This window comes from Gavialis gangeticus, unplaced genomic scaffold, assembly GCF_001723915.1.
Source record: "Gavialis gangeticus isolate Ggan-Ray unplaced genomic scaffold, GavGan_comp1, whole genome shotgun sequence".
Classification (NCBI taxonomy): domain Eukaryota; kingdom Metazoa; phylum Chordata; order Crocodylia; family Gavialidae; genus Gavialis; species Gavialis gangeticus.
This window is the reverse complement of record NW_017729031.1, coordinates 98,483,817-98,500,914: the sequence shown is the minus strand read 5'-3', so window position 1 is coordinate 98,500,914 and position 17,098 is coordinate 98,483,817. Positions and strand designations below refer to the sequence as shown.

Below are 17,098 nucleotides of genomic sequence, written 5' to 3'. Positions count from 1 at the left end.
CATACCCCCACAAACCTCACACAGCCACACACACCCTCCCCTACATCGCACATCCACTGTCACTCACCCCCAACAAATCCCATACCCACCTACACCCTTATGCCCCCCCCACAATATACAAAAGTAAGACTTCATTTTGAGCTATTATGCAATCACCTCTATTTATACTATACAAACACACACAAATTAGGACAGAATTATTTTTTGAAATAAAATTAATGTATGTTATAGTAGATGTATGATTTTTAGTATATAATTTGGTTTTTTTCTGGTTTCAAGATGGCAAACCTCCCTCCCAAATGGAGCACTACTGGGGGAAATGGGGGAGCACTTCTAGTGGAAAAGATCAGGGGTTAGAGGCAGGACTTCTGGTCCCAAGATGGTGACCAGGGGCCGGGCACCTGTCAAGGGGAAGGGCTACCCTTGCAGCCCTCAACAGTTCACCGAAATTCATTAAGTGTCCCTCCAGTTGAAGTAATTGACCATCCCTGGCCTAAGGTAATGACTGAACAGTGAATGAGAGCTTTAACCTGACTCCTTTAGAGTTAAAGTGATAGGAATCTGTGCCATCAGGGTAACAGGATTGATATTCGTACTGTCAATGTGAAGCCTTTAGCCTGTATTGACCAGGTAACCACATGTTTAATACAATATTAATTAATTAACTGTCAAAGAGAGTCTTCATGTTGACATGCTGGGCTGTTTTTGGTGCACCATGGAATGTGCCTGGTAGGCTTTTTGTTATCAGTTAGAATCGGCTCACTATGGAAGAAGGAAAGTTAATTGAAAACTTTTTTTTTCTTTGTCTCTTTGGTTTCTCTTGCAGCGGGGGGCAGAAGTGCATGTGGTTCCCTGGAATCATGACTTCACCAGGATGGAGTACGATGGGCTCTTTATTTCTGGTGGCCCTGGGGATCCAACACAAGCACAGGAACTGATCCAGAATGTCAGGAAGGTAAAGTGTGAGCCCTTCGGCGCTTTTCTAACCAATGACATCCATGAATTCATCTCAGGGCTTTTGTATGCAATAATTTGCTTGTTTCTCAAGGAGACAAGTGGATCATGGATTAGAAATTTAAGCAGTTGTGTGTGCTAACAAGTCATGTGAAATTTCACTCCTGTTACTTTTCCAGTTTGTCATCTGTCTCTGTCTGCTTAAACTGTTAGCTCCAAGGACTGGAGACCTCACTTGTAGTAGGCCCTAGTATATGAATAGTCACTTTTATAAAAAGACAGTGCATCTGCAGTCATGTATCCTTCCCTAAAGGCCGGCCCATAGGGAACCATAGCTGATCTCTCTGTATGCCCTCTTTGGGTAGGCTTCTCATCTTGTCCACTCCATTCCCACTGTATGCAATGACCTCCATACAGACAAAGGAGGGGTGTGATGATGGATAGGAGCACTTCTCCCAGCTAGGAATATATGTTGGGCCCTATATTCCCTATTGTGAATTAGGAGCATATAGGAAACACTAGCCCAGCAATAAGCTGATTCAATTATTTTATATGTAAGTTGCCAAAAACAAATTAATTCTCCATTGAAACACTGTGTTCAAAGCTAATGAGTATAAATATATTTTACCTCTGAATTGGAAGATTTGATGGTGCAAGAATCTCACTCTTGGGTTGATGAAAATCTTCTCCATCTAGGTCTTGGAGAGTGATTGCCAGGTGCCATTGTTTGGGGTCAGTATGGGGAACCTAATAATTGGAGTGGCAGCTGGAGCTACGTCTTACAAGATGCCCATGGCCAACAGGTAAGACAACATACTGCAAAGAATTGTGCTACATCAACATTTCGCCTTTCCCACCTCTTCACTAATGCAACCTATAATGTCTGTGATGCCAGATGGGCTGTCTTCCCACCCTTCTTTCCATGAGATGAGTTGTGAAGCAAGCTGAGAAATCAAGGACCACAGTGCAGCTCTTTTTTCCAGAGTGAAGAGTAGATGGTGGCCTGTAGTGTTCAGCTGTGAATGGTTCTATATTCTGCTCAGAGATTCACTTGTTCATTGGATCCCCTTCTAACTTAAGAGGCCAGGCCCGAAGGATATTCCTGTTTGAATCCTTTCTTTTAAATAATGAACTAAACAAAACTTTGACTTAATGTACAGGCACCGAAATATGGCAGCCTTACACTGTACATTTTGTGTCCAAGATGTTTAAGATGGAGTTGATATAAATATATTCAAAGATATTGTTGCCTCATCCTCCATGGCTATTTATGTTGGCTGGAGCCATGCATTATTTTATTTGGGAATACCTCTGTTCGGTGTCTTGGTCAGATTACAAAACTGACACATTTTGTGTATCCTACTATAGACATTCCACTGATTACTGTTTCCTATACAAAATACACTTTCTCCAGCTTACTTCCTAACAGGCCTTCTGAAGTGTGCAGAAACATGACTCTGTCGGAGCCTGTATACTAGTAATGTGGACATACGTACATGGCACAGTTCAGTGTCACACAGAGATAACTGAGATCATTCTGAATGAGTTGACGTACATATTGGAGGCAGCCTATCTGTAGTGGTGTGATATAACCCACCTGGGCTGATATACCTTGCTTCTCAGCTTGGCTGGAATGCCATGCTAAGAGGACTGTATTGCTTCTAGTACCCAGACTAATATGGGTTTCTCTGAACAGCGCTGTGTTGTGCCATGAGGTCATACCCTTTATTTCTTTTTTACAGCAGTTTGTCTTGTTCCTTTAAAATTATCCTGCCAAATAAATTGTTCCTTTTGAGGCCATTTGAAAACCGTTTGTTCTAAATGGTCCAATTGAGCTAAAGGATATCTCTGTTTTAACTTTAATGTCTTATCATAGTGATTGTGATACTGGCTATAGCAATTGAACAGCTGCTGCTGGGTAGCTATAAACGCTGAACTGTCAGACCTGCTTGTGCTAGGTGCTGGCTGGAAGAAGGATTTGTGGCTTTCTGTTAGCTTTGCTAATTGTGCACTTGTATAATGGGAGTTTTAAGCACTCTGCTTTTGCTAAGTACCATACAGTACTAACTCCAGTGTTTTCCTTCTGCTCTTCATGTGCACTGTTCCTTTTATCCCTCACCTCTCTGTCCCTTTCCTCTTTTCCTATCTGTCATCAGAGGGCAGAATCAACCCGTGTTGAGTGCAGTGAATGGACAGGCTTTCATTACTGCTCAGAATCACGGTTATGCGATTGACAGCAGCACCCTCCCTCCTGGTTGGAAACCCCTTTTTGTGAATGCCAATGATCAGACAAATGAGGTAGGTGCAAACTTTCCAGATATCTACTCAAGCAAGGGTTTAGATAGTGTCCCCTATCCGTTGTTCATTTCACTCAGATATCTTGCTTAAGCCTGCTCTATCTGGAGGTGCAAGTTTATTGGTTATACTTCATGAGCGGGTGCTCCATAAGAACCCTTTTCCTGTCAGTTTGATTATCTGACTATATTTTGTGTTCAGTGGTACTGCTCTCTTAGCTGGCAAGGCAGTAAATCAATGCAGTGACCCTTGTATTATCACACAGTCAGTTAACCAAGCTGTAGAATCAGTGCAGAGGCCCTCACAAAGCTTTTTGGGGTGCTGCCCCATAAAGATTAGGTTGATTTCATACCTTTAATGGTTATCAGCCTAAATCTCCAGTCCAGTGCCCTCTTGTGCCAGACACTGCATAAGTGGCCTGAAAGTGTTTGTAATCTAACTAGACAAGGAGTAGGAGTGAAGACGGCAAAATAGAGAGAGGAGAAGTGACTTGCTTAAATTGCCCAGTAAGTCAGCGGATGAGCAGGGACAGAACCCCCACTTCCTGACCCCCATTCAGTGCCCTACCTGCTAGATTAAGCTGCCTCTTGTAAGTCTTCATTGACCTGTGGATTCAAAAATACTGCTGAAAAATAGGTATTTAAAAAAATAATTCCTCTTGGGAGAAATCTCCCTGTCCTCTTGTATTAGTCCCACCTCACATCAAACCTGACAGGTTGAACACTGTGCTGTGCTAATATAAACTCAATAGACTTTTGAGAAGCCAAACTAAGTATAAGCATTTCCAGCAGATGAATTTAATATATGTATGTATGTTTGCCAGCTGGTGCTGTCCTTCCTTGAATAAATTTCTGACTAGAGGTAGAATAATAATGCAACCCCCTTCCTAACCTCTTCAAAAAAACCCCCAGAGACAAACTCTTCAAAGCCTATTATTGTTTGTTTCACCTTTACAATGGGCTTGCTCTCCCTCTTTTTTGTTTTCATGGAGATTGAAGCAGAGAAACTTTTCTGGGAAAGTATTTGGAGGCAAACTTCAGAGTTATGTGGAAAATTGGAGTAAAGCCCCAGGACAGTCCTTCTGTGGGGACTAAACTAGAGACTTCTAGATCTAAATGTATTGCTTAGTTGATAGGGTCTCCATTTAGTTGTAGACCCAAACCTCTGCAAGTGTTCTGGCCTTTAGAGCCTATCAAGGAGCTTTGCTGTTTTAGTACAGATGGCACAAGCATTCACAGAAATAGAATTTGACAACCACACATCAGCACTGTACCTAGACTTCTGGCGGCCCTGGGTGGACTTTTAGTATCGCCCCCCACCTTCGCCAGAGATAATAATAATAATTAGAAAACGGAAAAAAAACATCCGTTTTTGGGTCCCCTTTTTATCTGGGCCCCAGGCAGTTGCCCTGTTCACCCATGCCTGTGTCCGGGTGTGCCACACACGTAAGTTCCTTTGCACTAATCTCATCAGGGAAGAGAGTCTGTACCAGAGCTTAGCAAAGCAATGCAGATGCCAAATATTTATTCAGAACTAAACATTTGAAAAGATACATATATAGAAATAGCTGGTGAACTCAGAGAAACTCTTATCTCCTCATGGTTATTTCATGACACGTAACTCAGTTCTTCATTCCACGCTAATTATAGGAAAGCATCATAACTAGCACCTATCACTCCCCCTGTCTCAGCCAAGAGCCCAATACTCTGAGCCATTTTTGGCCCCTGACCTGAACAACACCTCTGCTCTGTAAATGCAGCTGGAATATAATCTTGCTGTTCCACCTAGGTGATTAGATATGGAGCCTGCACTTGTTGAACTCTTTCCCCCTCTCCCCACCCCTCCTGGTTCCTTCTGGGAAGCTCTGGCTTCTCATCTTCCACCTAGTAGAGTTGTCCACTAGTCATGCAGAAATGGCTGTCATGGGAGCCATTCCAATCCTGTCCCCTAGAATTCAGTTGCTGATTGTCATGCCATACAAGAGAAGTCTTAGGCCTCCAACTCCAGCTTGTCTGAAACTGCAAACGGTGGCTTCAAGTCAAGCTTGGGCAATTCTGCAGCTTTCCTGGGACCAGCACAGTGGTCTACTTGTCCCATCTCAGCAATGGCCTGGGAAAGAAGCAACCTGACCTGAATTGCGTTCCACAGCATCCACAATTGTTGCATTGTCTTGTGCTAAAGAGACTAGGTGACATCCATTTTTATTCAGCTCAAACAAGAAAAGAAAGTGGAGTTAGAGCAGAGATGAATTTGGTCCATTGTTTTCAGCAGGACTGAGGCCAAACTGGGGCAGTAAATGCAGATTTTCTACTCCAGCCTCCTTCAGGGTGACCTTTTATTACTGTATATTTTCCCCCCCACCTGCTCTATTATTCTGTGTGGAAGGAGCCTCACATATCTTTTCACTTAAGTGCCTACAATTCGATAATACAACATTCGCTTCTCAGCTGCACACAACCCAATGGGCTACACTGACGCTGTAGTGTGAGTAAAGATTGAGCAGCTCAGTGGCTTACTGGCTAAAACGTTGTTTGAAGACCTGGAATGAAATGAGTTTCAACTCAGCATCCCCTAAAAGCATACTGGTTCTTGACCTTTAATACCTTCAGGGTGGTAAGCAGTAGCTCTCTGTTATTTCACTCATTACCAGGAAGGTGTCTAAGGCAATCATTTCTATCCCTGCAGGGAATTATGCACGAGACCAAACCAATTTTCACAGCACAGTTCTACCCAGAGGCCAGCGCGGGGCCAACGGACACGGAGGTACTGTACAGGGATTGGTTCTAGTTTGGTTTTGGAGTTGCTGAAGGAGTGTGCATTGAGTATAGATCAGGTAAAGTGAAAATCTTTATGCACTGATGCTCTTAAATCCTGTTTTCATAGAAGTGAGGCCCTTAGTAAAGGTCCCAATCCTGTATAGTCTTACGGATGTTTAACACAATCCAAAGCTCATTGAAATCAACTCCCATCAACTCTATTTGCATGAATAGTAGAAAATATTTAGACAATGGACATGCTTTTGGTCCTTGTGGGACCTTGTGTGTGTGTGAGTGGATAATTTCTGTGCAGAATATTGTTTGTGGACTTAAATCTTAGCAGGACTGGGCTGAAATTTCTTGAACCTGTGATGGCTGCAAAAAGAAAATTTCTGTCTCAAAAAAATATCTAGATGCTATTTCTAATAAACCTATTAACATTTTAATACATTTGAGTTCCACTTCCAAACATTGTAATTGTGGAGTTATGTAAGTGGATTCACACTCATTCACCTTTATTCTCCTAGCTGAAATGAAATGTTAATCCCTCTTCTGTGATCTCACACAAATTCTTTAGCAACTGGTTGCATAGTCACAGAATACGACTAAGCAGCAGGGGACGTTGCAGGGAAAAGCAATGTCTGAGCATAAATATATTATGTGGTACCTGTAGGGAAAGGAAGCAGGAGTGTTTAGAAATGATATCATTTAATGTTATATTTATGTTTAAAAATGAATCTCTCAGTAGCAAGGAAGTTCTTACCACTTCAGAGGGGAATCTCAAAGAACTTAAAAACCACCCTTAGACTTCTCTTTCCAAGCTACCATGAAGTTTCATTGTTTTGAACGCATTTTATAGCGTACTGTAGATTCTTAGAGATCTGCAGTCTGACTGAAGGACAAACATGTGCCCAATCAGTTTCCAGGTTAATAACAAACAACTGTTAAAAATATATGTAACAGGGCCCTTTCTCAGTTGGTGTAAATCCTCATAGCTCCATTGGTCTGGTTAAGTGTACAGTACTTAGATTTCGAGCTCATATATCCCTTATGTATTAGCACATATATTCAACTGTGTATGTATTTGTTAAATGCTTTTTCTTTGTGTTCTCTTTCTTGAGGCTTTCTTACTTCTTTGACTTAGGTTCATCTGCTAGGTCAAAAAGTATGATGAAAATTAGAAATATGGGGCCAATTTTTTTGCTAGTATAAATCAACGATGCTGATATCAGTGGAGCTAAGCTGATTTACACCACCTAACCATCTGGCCTGCAGCAAGTTTGTTTTTCTTTAACTTTCATAATTTGTTTAGCTCCATTTTGGGTGCTTAAATATGTGTTTATCTTTCCCAGTTGCTATTCGATTCATTTATTTCACTGATTAAGAAGGGAAAAGGTACTACCATTGCCTCAGTGCTGCCCAAGGCCAGAGCTACCGCTTCTAGAGTTGAGGTCAGTATATTAATGACCTTTATTTTTATCTGTCGGTCACTGAGTAGCTATGACTTGAATTAACTCAAATGTAGAAAATGCTTTGCATGAACATGTAGCTGGGAAACTGGAGTATGGGACTCCCTCACAGAAGCTCCATTATAGATTCCTTTTTGTATTTTATTAAATCTTTCTGTTCCTATGTGCAGGTTTTGTGTATATGTCAATGTATGTTCTTCAAACAGAATCCATGTTTATCACGAAGTTCTCTGTCCCAAGGCACATCCTGTAGTCCAGTCTAGCATCACATGAGCAGGATGTTATAATAAATGGTTCCTTTCAAATGCAGCAGGGCTTTGAATAAAAAATATAAAACAGAGCAGTGGGAAGCCAAAATGAAAGACGGTAGTCTACACAGAAATAAAATAATCAATACATTTATTCTGTATTTTGTGCAAAACTTAATGTGTATACATTTCTTTAGCCAAATGTACATGTGATGGGTTCAATAAAACTTTTCCTGTAAAGCTGGAAATAAAGCTGCAGTTTTTCTGAAGGTGGCTTTTCTTTTTTCGTTAGACCTTCTGGTTTCTTTTTGTAATTCAAAATTGTTCCATACTGTAGGGTTCTTTTTTCCAAGCTCTAACCCCTATGCTTTGTAGCATTTTAAAAAATCATATTAATTTTTGCTTACTTTTTCCCCTAGGTCTCCAAAGTTCTCATCCTAGGATCTGGGGGTCTGTCAATTGGGCAGGCAGGGGAATTTGATTACTCTGGATCACAGGCTGTTAAAGCCATGAAGGTGAGATAACACACAAAAATGTTGTTCAACTTTTTTCCTTTGTTGCAGCTTAGATGATCACTTATTTGCTTATTCTAAAACTGTGGATTTATGACTTTTTTTTTTTCTATTGGTGAATTGTTGGCCCATTGATCTGAGTTTTTGTTTGCAGCATGGATTCTTGGGGGGAATAATTATGCATAGTTGGAATTTGAATGTTATCCTTTGGATTGTCCTGGTCCTTGACTCCTTGCTCTTCATTGTGATGTGTGTTGCTTATATCTCTCTAATAGAATACCTGTAATTTTTTAAAAGGGGAATATAGTGAATGGCAAATAATGCACTTTGTAAATGAATGATGTGACAAAAGGTAGTTTGCATTCAAGTTAGTGAAACTTGTCTGATTTATCAGCTCTTTTGCAGATAAATTGTTATTCATTGAAATGCTAGTGGGAAATGAATGTGGTGAAGTCATTAGTAATAAGGGAATAGAAAAGCCATGCTTTTTGGTGAAAATGTTTATGAATTTTTTACACTCTCCTATTAGTGTTTCCAAATAAAATAGTGTTTATTGTAAATGAAAGAAGATACATTTTAAAATCAGGGTTTAATGTGCTTTGCAAAGTAGCTGGAGATGAACTAGAAGAAGCAGAATCCTTCAAAGACAGGGTTACTGTCATATAGTATAAGGCCAGTGTAACCAGATCTCCCTTCCTCTACCTATGTCACTCACACACTCATCTGGAAAAAAACGGAGACTTCATGACACTGCCAGATATACAGCTGATGCAGCTGTTGACTGCAGAGTATGTAGTTTAGAGAAGCCCTGAAACTGCTCTCAGTTGTCAGGGCAATTTAAGCCCCCAAGTTAAAATAAAATCAAGAAAGAGGAAAGGTAAATTAGATATCTCCCCACATTCCTTCCCAATAGATTTGATTCATCCTGCATTTCCTCCATCAGGGTGAGACTTATAGTAACTGAGAACTGAACCCCAAATGTTGTAAAGCATTGTTTTACATGTGCTTTATTAATCTGCATTGCCAAGCCTAGCATTTTGTGTAAAGTGTTCACATGTTCAATGAATCAATATCAAATCAGGAGATGAGAGTCCTGGACATGGGTAGTCTCTGTACAAATAGCATCTTGAATTTTAAGGGTGGGCACCTTTTTTTGGTCTCCGTCTTCCAAACTCAGTTCTACAGGTTTCCCTTGCTTTATGTGGGTTCTGTACGTGTGAATTCACTCTTATGTGATGACCCTTTCTTTACCAAAAAAACATTATATGTGAGGTAAATTCACTCTTATGCGATTGGTGTGGTGGAAGCCAGCAGTCAGCTGCTATGTGCGGTGCATTGTGGGAGTGACACGCACCAAAATATAGTCTCCTGTGCTCCTCCTGCGTTGGCTGCGACATGTGTTTCTGTAGTTGCCATCCCCATTATGATAGTGCCCTGAGCTTGTGTGTACTGTCTGCTGTTGGTGAATACCAAAAGTGTCTTGTAAAGGTGGTAGAAATGGGTCTGGGGATCAGTACAGTTGAGGTCTTGGAACGTATCCCTATTTGTTACATTGTAAAGTGGGTTCCCTTTATGCAAATTTGAGTTATGCACCATTTTTCCAGGAATGCATGTACAGCATAAAGCAAGAGAAACCTGCACTGTGTACTGTGCAGTTTTTGTCCTAAATTTTGCTAGCTTGACCTTCTAGAATACCCCTCTTTTCTTCTTGCCACCAGCCAGCTGTTGTGATCTTGGCATTAATCAGCCATTCCAGAGGCAGCATTTGCTCTCCCTGACCTTGCCTCCAGCAGTGGTGATTTACAATAGCATGCCAAAGATGAGGCAGTTGGTCATCACCCACCAAGGGAAAACTACATCGTATGGGTGGCAGAAAATGGGGGAAGGTAACACAAGCAGAAGGTGAGAGGCTAAAGGCCTTTCTTTGCCAAACTTTCACTTCACCATTTAAAACAAAATAATTTAGATACTGATTTGCTGGTATTTCCCACCCTTTCTGTTTATTAAGCCTGAGCTCAACAAGACAAATAATTCTGTGTTTTAATCCATCCCTTAGGTATGTGCATAACTAAGTAGTGTTGAGTGAATTTGTAGCCATGATAAAGACCTGAAGAATGCATTGCATTCAAAAGCATATATAAGCCTGTCCTAACCATGTAGGTGGTCTAAACAAAAATATCACCTGCAAAAAATCCTTCTCTTTCGCAAGTTAGTTTAAACTTAAACTCCTGTTGAATTAGGGCCTCATTTGTGAAGTTTTGGAACAATTAAGTATTGCTTGCATGAATGTTCAGGGAAAGCAAATACGCCATGAGGTGTAGTACCTGTAAATACTGGTGAGCAGTGGAAATAGGCTTGCAGCCATTTAAAAACCTTGTTTTACTGTTTGTTGTATTCACTAACCTATTCTAAATAAATATGACAGTTATGCAAACAGAACAAAGAAGCAATATTATTATGAATTTATTATTTGTATTACAGCAATGCCTAAAATCTCTATTCAGTGTTCAGGGCTAAATGCTATAAAATACTATACTAAATACTATAAAAACACTTAAGAGGCAGTCCTTGCAATGAAGAGTTTACGGTTTTGGTTAGAACAGAAAATTATTGGTTTTTGAAAAAAATCAACAGGAAGCTGGGTGCAATAATAATAAAATAAGCATAGTCCAGTGAAAATTAATCATGCTCATTAATTATCTGTCTAGTTATTACAAGCTGGCCTTGTTGACATGCTGGCACAGAAGAAAGGACAAGGAAGGGTCTGAAATATACAACTATTACAACTGGTAGGAAATTGATAGATCTACCCTGCTCAATGGAAAATTTCAACAAAAATAGGGAAAAATGCTTCTGGACAAATCATCAAAGGAATATGTTATGATCATAAAACCTAAACCTTACCATATGAAAACTATTGGCTTTCCATTGCTTCCCCAAATCCCAAACATTTTCCTTCAGCTTTTAAATTTTTTACTTTTTTTTCCCCAAAGGAAAAAACTCTTAAATTGAAACACCAAGTTTCCACTGGAAAAAGGAGTGTCAGCAGAAACTTTTGGCATGGTCTAATTGATGTCTTTTAAGTTATCTGAATAAGACAAGAGAAACAGGGTGTGTGACTTAGTTGATCAATAATATATGAGCAGCTCCCCAGGCAAGCAAGCCATAAATTCATTCCACAAACAACCTGCCAAGTAGTTGTGATGATTATACAAATATGTACATATTCCAGCATGCTCACAGATTGATTATGAAAAGGAGAAAAAAATGACCAAATTTTTTATTTCAAACCCTGATTTGGTGAGCTCACTATCTCAGTATATAGCTGAAGCCATGGGCAACTGGTGCAGTCCCACCAACCATGGGGGGGAGGTCCCCTGCGGCTAATCCTGCTGAATGGGGGTGGGGGGAAGCAGCTGCAGCAATGGGCCGGCGCTTGCAGGGGGGCTCCCACCTGTCCCCCCACTCATTGCCTAAGCGGTGAGCACTGCTGATCAGGGGGTGCACGTGATCTCAGGGGGTGCACCCCCTATGCGTCACCCCTGGCTGAAGCAATCATGTCAGTATTCTGGAGAAATGGCACAGAAATGGGTCAGTTTTCTCTTTTGGATAAGCTTTGGAATAATAAACTGATTCTGTGGTTCTGTTTGGAAAAAAACTCTCTAGTGATTTCAGTAGGTCATTATTGCAAATCGTTTATAAGTTGAAGATGGCAATGGCATAGCACAGATGCATGTGTTGAGGGTAGCGGGGGTGCAGATAACTGAATAGGCCTTTGCATGATAAGTACTAGGGCTGTGCAAAACAGCACCGTTTTGTTTTGACTTCCGTTTTGCCATTTCGAAGGGACAGTGTGCCTTTTCGCTGGTTCGAAGCACTGTTCCATTTCATTTAATTGAAACCATTTCGCTGTTTTGACACTGTTGAGATGCGTTTCAACATTTCGCCCGTAGGCTATAATGGGGAATCATGAAAATGCCTATAATTTTGTCATTTCTTGTCTGATTTGGATGAAATCATTGGAGGAATGGTAGCCCCTTCTGAGGTCACGAGACCTGTCAAATTTCAAGGAGATAGGTGCAGGGTTTTTGTGAAACTGCATCTCAAACTGTTCAAAGCAAAACTAGTATCACTTGCTGGCAGTGGCAACGTGCTGTGAACCTGCACGCAGATTTGGGGGCCCGCTTCCCCCAGGAGGAGTCTGGCACAGCCCCACAGCCCTCCTGGGGGCGTGGGCCCCTGGATTTGCATGTGGGATGACAGTAGGGTGCCACTGCCAGTTGAGGCCAAAGCCAGCACCAGCACTGGGTTCTTCCTAGTGCTCAGTGCGGGCTATGCCGGGCAGACTTGGGTGCTGGCACTGGCTTCAGCCAGCAGCAGCAGCCTGCTGTTATCTGCATGCTCCGCAGCTGGTGTGTGGAGCTTTAAAAAAAAAAGAAATGCCTCGCACTCACTGCCTCTGGCAGCAGCAATGTGGGCTTCTGGGCACTCATGGCAGAGTCCTCCTGTGCAGCAGAGGGCAATGGAAATTGCCCCCCTCCCCGCAACACCTGGTACCTGTGTGGCAGCTGCACCATCACACAGATGCAGCACGGCTTGGCAGGGTGCCGCATGCCGTCTGGGAGCTGGGGCGCATTCACCTGTCAGCCAGAACTCCCAGTTCAATTCCTCAGCTCTCTGATCATTCCCCCAGCTGTTCCCGGGGGGTGTGGCCCCCGGATCTGTGTGCGGGGTTTCAGCAGGCTGCTGCTGCTGGCTGGGGAAATAGCCCAGAGCCGCTGCCATCCTCAGCTGGTAGTGGCAGCCTGATGTCATCCCTCATCATTCAGGGCCTGCGCCCTCCAGAAAGAATGGGGGGAAGTGATCAGAGACCTGGGGAAAGTTCAGGGACCTGAACATTCCACCAGCTCCTGGCTCGATTCCCCAGTCCCCGGTTTGCTTCCCCAGTCCCTGGTTCAATTTCCCAGCTCTCTGATCATTTCCCCAGCTCTTCCTGTGGGGCATGGGCCTTGGATCTGTGTGGCAGGTTTCAGCAGGCTGCTGCTGCAGGCTGGGGCCAGTGGCAGCACTGCAGTCTTTCCAGCGCTCAGCACGGGGTGCACCAAGTGGTTGCAGCTGCAGCAGCAGCCTGCTGAAACCCTGTGTGCAGATCGGAGGCCTGTGTCCCCCAGGAAGAGCTGTGGGAATGATCAGAGAGCTGGAGGAAGTGATCGGAGAGCTGGGGAATCAAACTGGGAGGTAGATGTCAATATCAAAGCAATCCTTCCCCCATCTTTCCCCTCCTTCTCCTTAGTTTTGGTTTAGCTGAAAGCAAGCCCAGCTTCGAAACTCAAAACTTTTTGAAATTTTCAAAACATTTTGAGTGCCGTCATTTCATTTCAAAGCTGTTCTGAAGCTTTTCATTTCATTTCAATTTCACCAGGGGTGACGTGTAGGGGGTGCACGTGCACCTCTTCATGTGGTGGTTCAACCCCTGCAAAAAGGCACTGCCAACACTGCTGGCGGCACCTGCAGGCAGTTGCTGCATGTCTCCCCACCACCGGCAGTGCTGGTGGCATCTGTGGGCAGTCCATGATTGCCCCTGGCCGCCATTGTCGCTGCTGGCAGTGCCTGTGGGTGTTTGCTGACCCGTGGTTGGCACTCACCACCCCTGCCACTGCTGGCAGTGCACCGCGCCCCCTGCTCACCGCCGCTCTTGGGGAGCATTGAATTTGCAGCTGAATAAAAGGCTATAACCTGTGGCCTAGCAGAGCTGCTAACCACAAGGCAGAATGATATATTAAAAGTAACACTGCAAGATGCTTAGGCAAGCATTTTCTTAGCAATATAGTAGTGTTGTAAAATTTAGATATATATAGCTCATTATGTATCATTAGGAGGTAAGGCAGATTTTACTTATGAATGCTTATGCTAAGCCATCCATTTGCTTATGCTAAGTAACCATCTTAACTGTGTCAACCATTTTCAAGTGAGTCTGTGTAAGTTTGTGTGCTGTGAATGAGGTGAAGCCTTGGGAATGTGAAGATGATACAACATGGAACTGAAAACCAGACTGAAATGTGAAAGACAACATGTAACAGAATTTGAGATAAACTTATGCAAAAAGGTGAATGGTGATTGGCGAAGAGGCCTCCAGAAGCTTCCAGGTTTTAGTAAAAGTCTGCTCAGTGACTGAAGAAGTGGAGTCAACATCTTAGACATGCCCTCTTAGCAAAACGACATGTAAATTAATAAAATGCATAGGCAATTTCATGCTAATGAAGTAAACAGTAAACAGAGGCAGAGCTTGAGATAGGAGGAGATATGGGTGGAACAAAGGAGGGACCAAGGTGGAGTAAATGCTAATGAATATGAACCAAGGTGTATAAATGTGGAAAGAACAGATGTTCGATGCTGCTCCCTGCTTTGTTGGGTTTTTGGGAGCTCGCCTGAACCTGTCTCCATTCTGAATAAAGCTGTTGTCGAGCAATGTGTGCTGCTGTTTGCTTCCTGAGCAACTGGATCTCTGAGCAATTGGATCATCTCCCTAGTTGTTGGGCGCCGCATGGAGTCGGGGTCTAACACAGTCCATACTCTTAGAATGTCTTGGCAAGACTTTTTTTGGGAAACTTCATTTCTTCCTTCTGTGCTCTGGTTTACCACATAAGAGCTCCTTGGGCATGTATGTTGGCTATCTAAGACAGATATCTAGTCCACTGAAGCCAAGTCCTCAAGGAACTGAAATTTATTCTAGTTTCTGTGACCTGGTATGGCATAAAAGGCATCATTTTCAGTTAATTGTGCTGTTCTTTATCAGTTGTTGGTTTATTGTTTCCTCTGGCTCATCTCTCTGAGTGCAGTATATTTAGATGGCAATTTTCATCTTCCAGGAAGAAAATGTGAAAACTGTTCTCATGAACCCCAATATTGCCTCAGTCCAAACCAATGAAGTGGGCTTAAAGCAGGCTGACACAGTCTACTTCCTCCCCATCACACCACAATTTGTCACAGAGGTCATCAAAGCAGAGAGGCCAGATGGGTTAATTTTGGGCATGGGCGGCCAGACAGCTCTTAACTGTGGTATGTATCATGGAATCGTTTTGGCTTTGTAGCTGAATTTTACACTCATTATACTTGGTTCTACTTGCACAAAAATGAGCGTCTCAGCTACAATTCCTAATTCACTTTCAGACATATATATATAAGATAGATAGTGGCCATATCTATCAAAATGAGAAGTAACTAAACTGTACCTATTGAATATAATAATGGGCACAGACAGATGTGGAAATGAGATGGGGAAAGTGTGTAAAATGTTCCCCATTCAGAATGATGGGGGTGGTTTTGCATTCTGTTAGCATAGGTATAAATGTTTACAGGAGATTCAGGAAAACATTCCTTTTCCCTTAAATGTAAGCATCTGACTGTATGCTTTTCTGAATGTGGGAGACTAAAAGCTGAGTTTGTTGTGGTTCTCAGCTTTAACGTGGACTGCTAGCAGTAAGGTTCTCTGGTGAGGAGGTCATGTATGTGCGTTCCTAGAGGTCCAGATCTCCATACACTTCTTCTTTGCACAATATTCTAACCATATTCTCTTTTCAGGAGTGGAGTTGTTCAAACGAGGTGTTCTGCAGGAGTATGGAGTGAAGGTCCTGGGCACCTCAGTTGAATCCATCATGGCCACAGAGGACAGGCACCTATTTACTAACAAACTGATGGAAATAAATGAAAAGATTGCTCCCAGCTTTGCAGTGAAATCGGTAAATCAGATGAACTCAGTGCCAGCAGAATTAACTTTATTCTTCTTTGAAACAGATTTTCCCATTCTGTTTAGTTTAGGGAAAGTTTAATCTGACCTAGCATGGTGTGGGTTAAACATTCTTGTGGAAACATAGCAACTGATGGCGGTTCATAATGATTTGAAGTAGTTAAAACTGCATGTGCAATGTATGAAAGCCCAATCTGGTTGTGAAAAATAGTCATGTTATCTGAACCCCCAGTAAAATAAGTGGAATAGTAGAGCAATGTGAAGAAAGAAATTATTTAACATTACAGTGGATATTCTTTTTAACTTTTACAAGCTGCAACACAGGGCCAACTTTTAGGTTGGTTAGGCCTACTTTACACATTACATCTATTCAATTACTTGGCTAATTGCACAATTACCATAATTTAGACTGGCTACATGTGCAAATTAAGTATGGTGCCTTAAAAAGGTCCAACCAGCTATAAAGTTATTGCTGGAAAATGGGTAATAACTTCATAGCTGATTTATATCCACCATTAATTTGCATGTATAGTCTGTGCCCCCGCAGCTGGGAAACTGCAGCTGCTGCGATCTTCCAGCCTCAGGGGAATCCCAAGCTGCTGATGACTCTCAGCCCTGGCTGTGCCCCAGGCATAGTCATGGCTGAGAGACTTGCAGCTGATGGAACACATGTTGCATGGCAGGAAATGCAATTGTGTGGATTGTGCATTAGATCCCATTGCACCTCTATGTGCATGTAGAGGGGCCTTCTCTGTTACAGGGACCCTGTTGAAGAAAAATGAGAAAGTGAAAAATGGTGTTTGGTTCAGAGAGGGTGAGAGAAAGATTAAATCTTTAAAAAAAAAAAAAAAAAAGGAACTTTGACATTAGTAAAAGTGCCAGCTCAAATCTGTAGTTGGGTAGTTCCAGTGAGATCACTGGTAATATACCAAGTAAAAATGTGGTCCTTTTTTAGTCAGTAGGGCTGCCTATCTGTAACTAAGGGCAAATTTGGATTTTGGAGTCCATCCTCAAATTTGTCTCATGAGTGATAATATAACTCCAGTCACTCTTTTCCCCTTACCCTAATTTGTGAACTGCCTCATAGATTTCATAGACATTAGGGCTGGAAGGGACC

General features: G+C 42.2%; 1 protein-coding gene across 1 annotated transcript in view; it reads left to right on the top strand.

The window, feature by feature from the left end:
* Positions 1 to 17,098, top strand: part of CPS1 (carbamoyl-phosphate synthase 1) — a 157,409-nt gene that overhangs the window by 46,806 nt on the left and 93,505 nt on the right. Inside the window, exons 8-15 of the mRNA XM_019523418.1 lie at positions 827 to 955; positions 1,651 to 1,757; positions 3,111 to 3,252; positions 5,935 to 6,012; positions 7,358 to 7,456; positions 8,142 to 8,237; positions 15,104 to 15,293; positions 15,816 to 15,973. Coding sequence (XP_019378963.1) covers positions 827 to 955; positions 1,651 to 1,757; positions 3,111 to 3,252; positions 5,935 to 6,012; positions 7,358 to 7,456; positions 8,142 to 8,237; positions 15,104 to 15,293; positions 15,816 to 15,973 — 999 coding nt within the window. The remainder of the gene's footprint in view (positions 1 to 826; positions 956 to 1,650; positions 1,758 to 3,110; positions 3,253 to 5,934; positions 6,013 to 7,357; positions 7,457 to 8,141; positions 8,238 to 15,103; positions 15,294 to 15,815; positions 15,974 to 17,098) is intronic.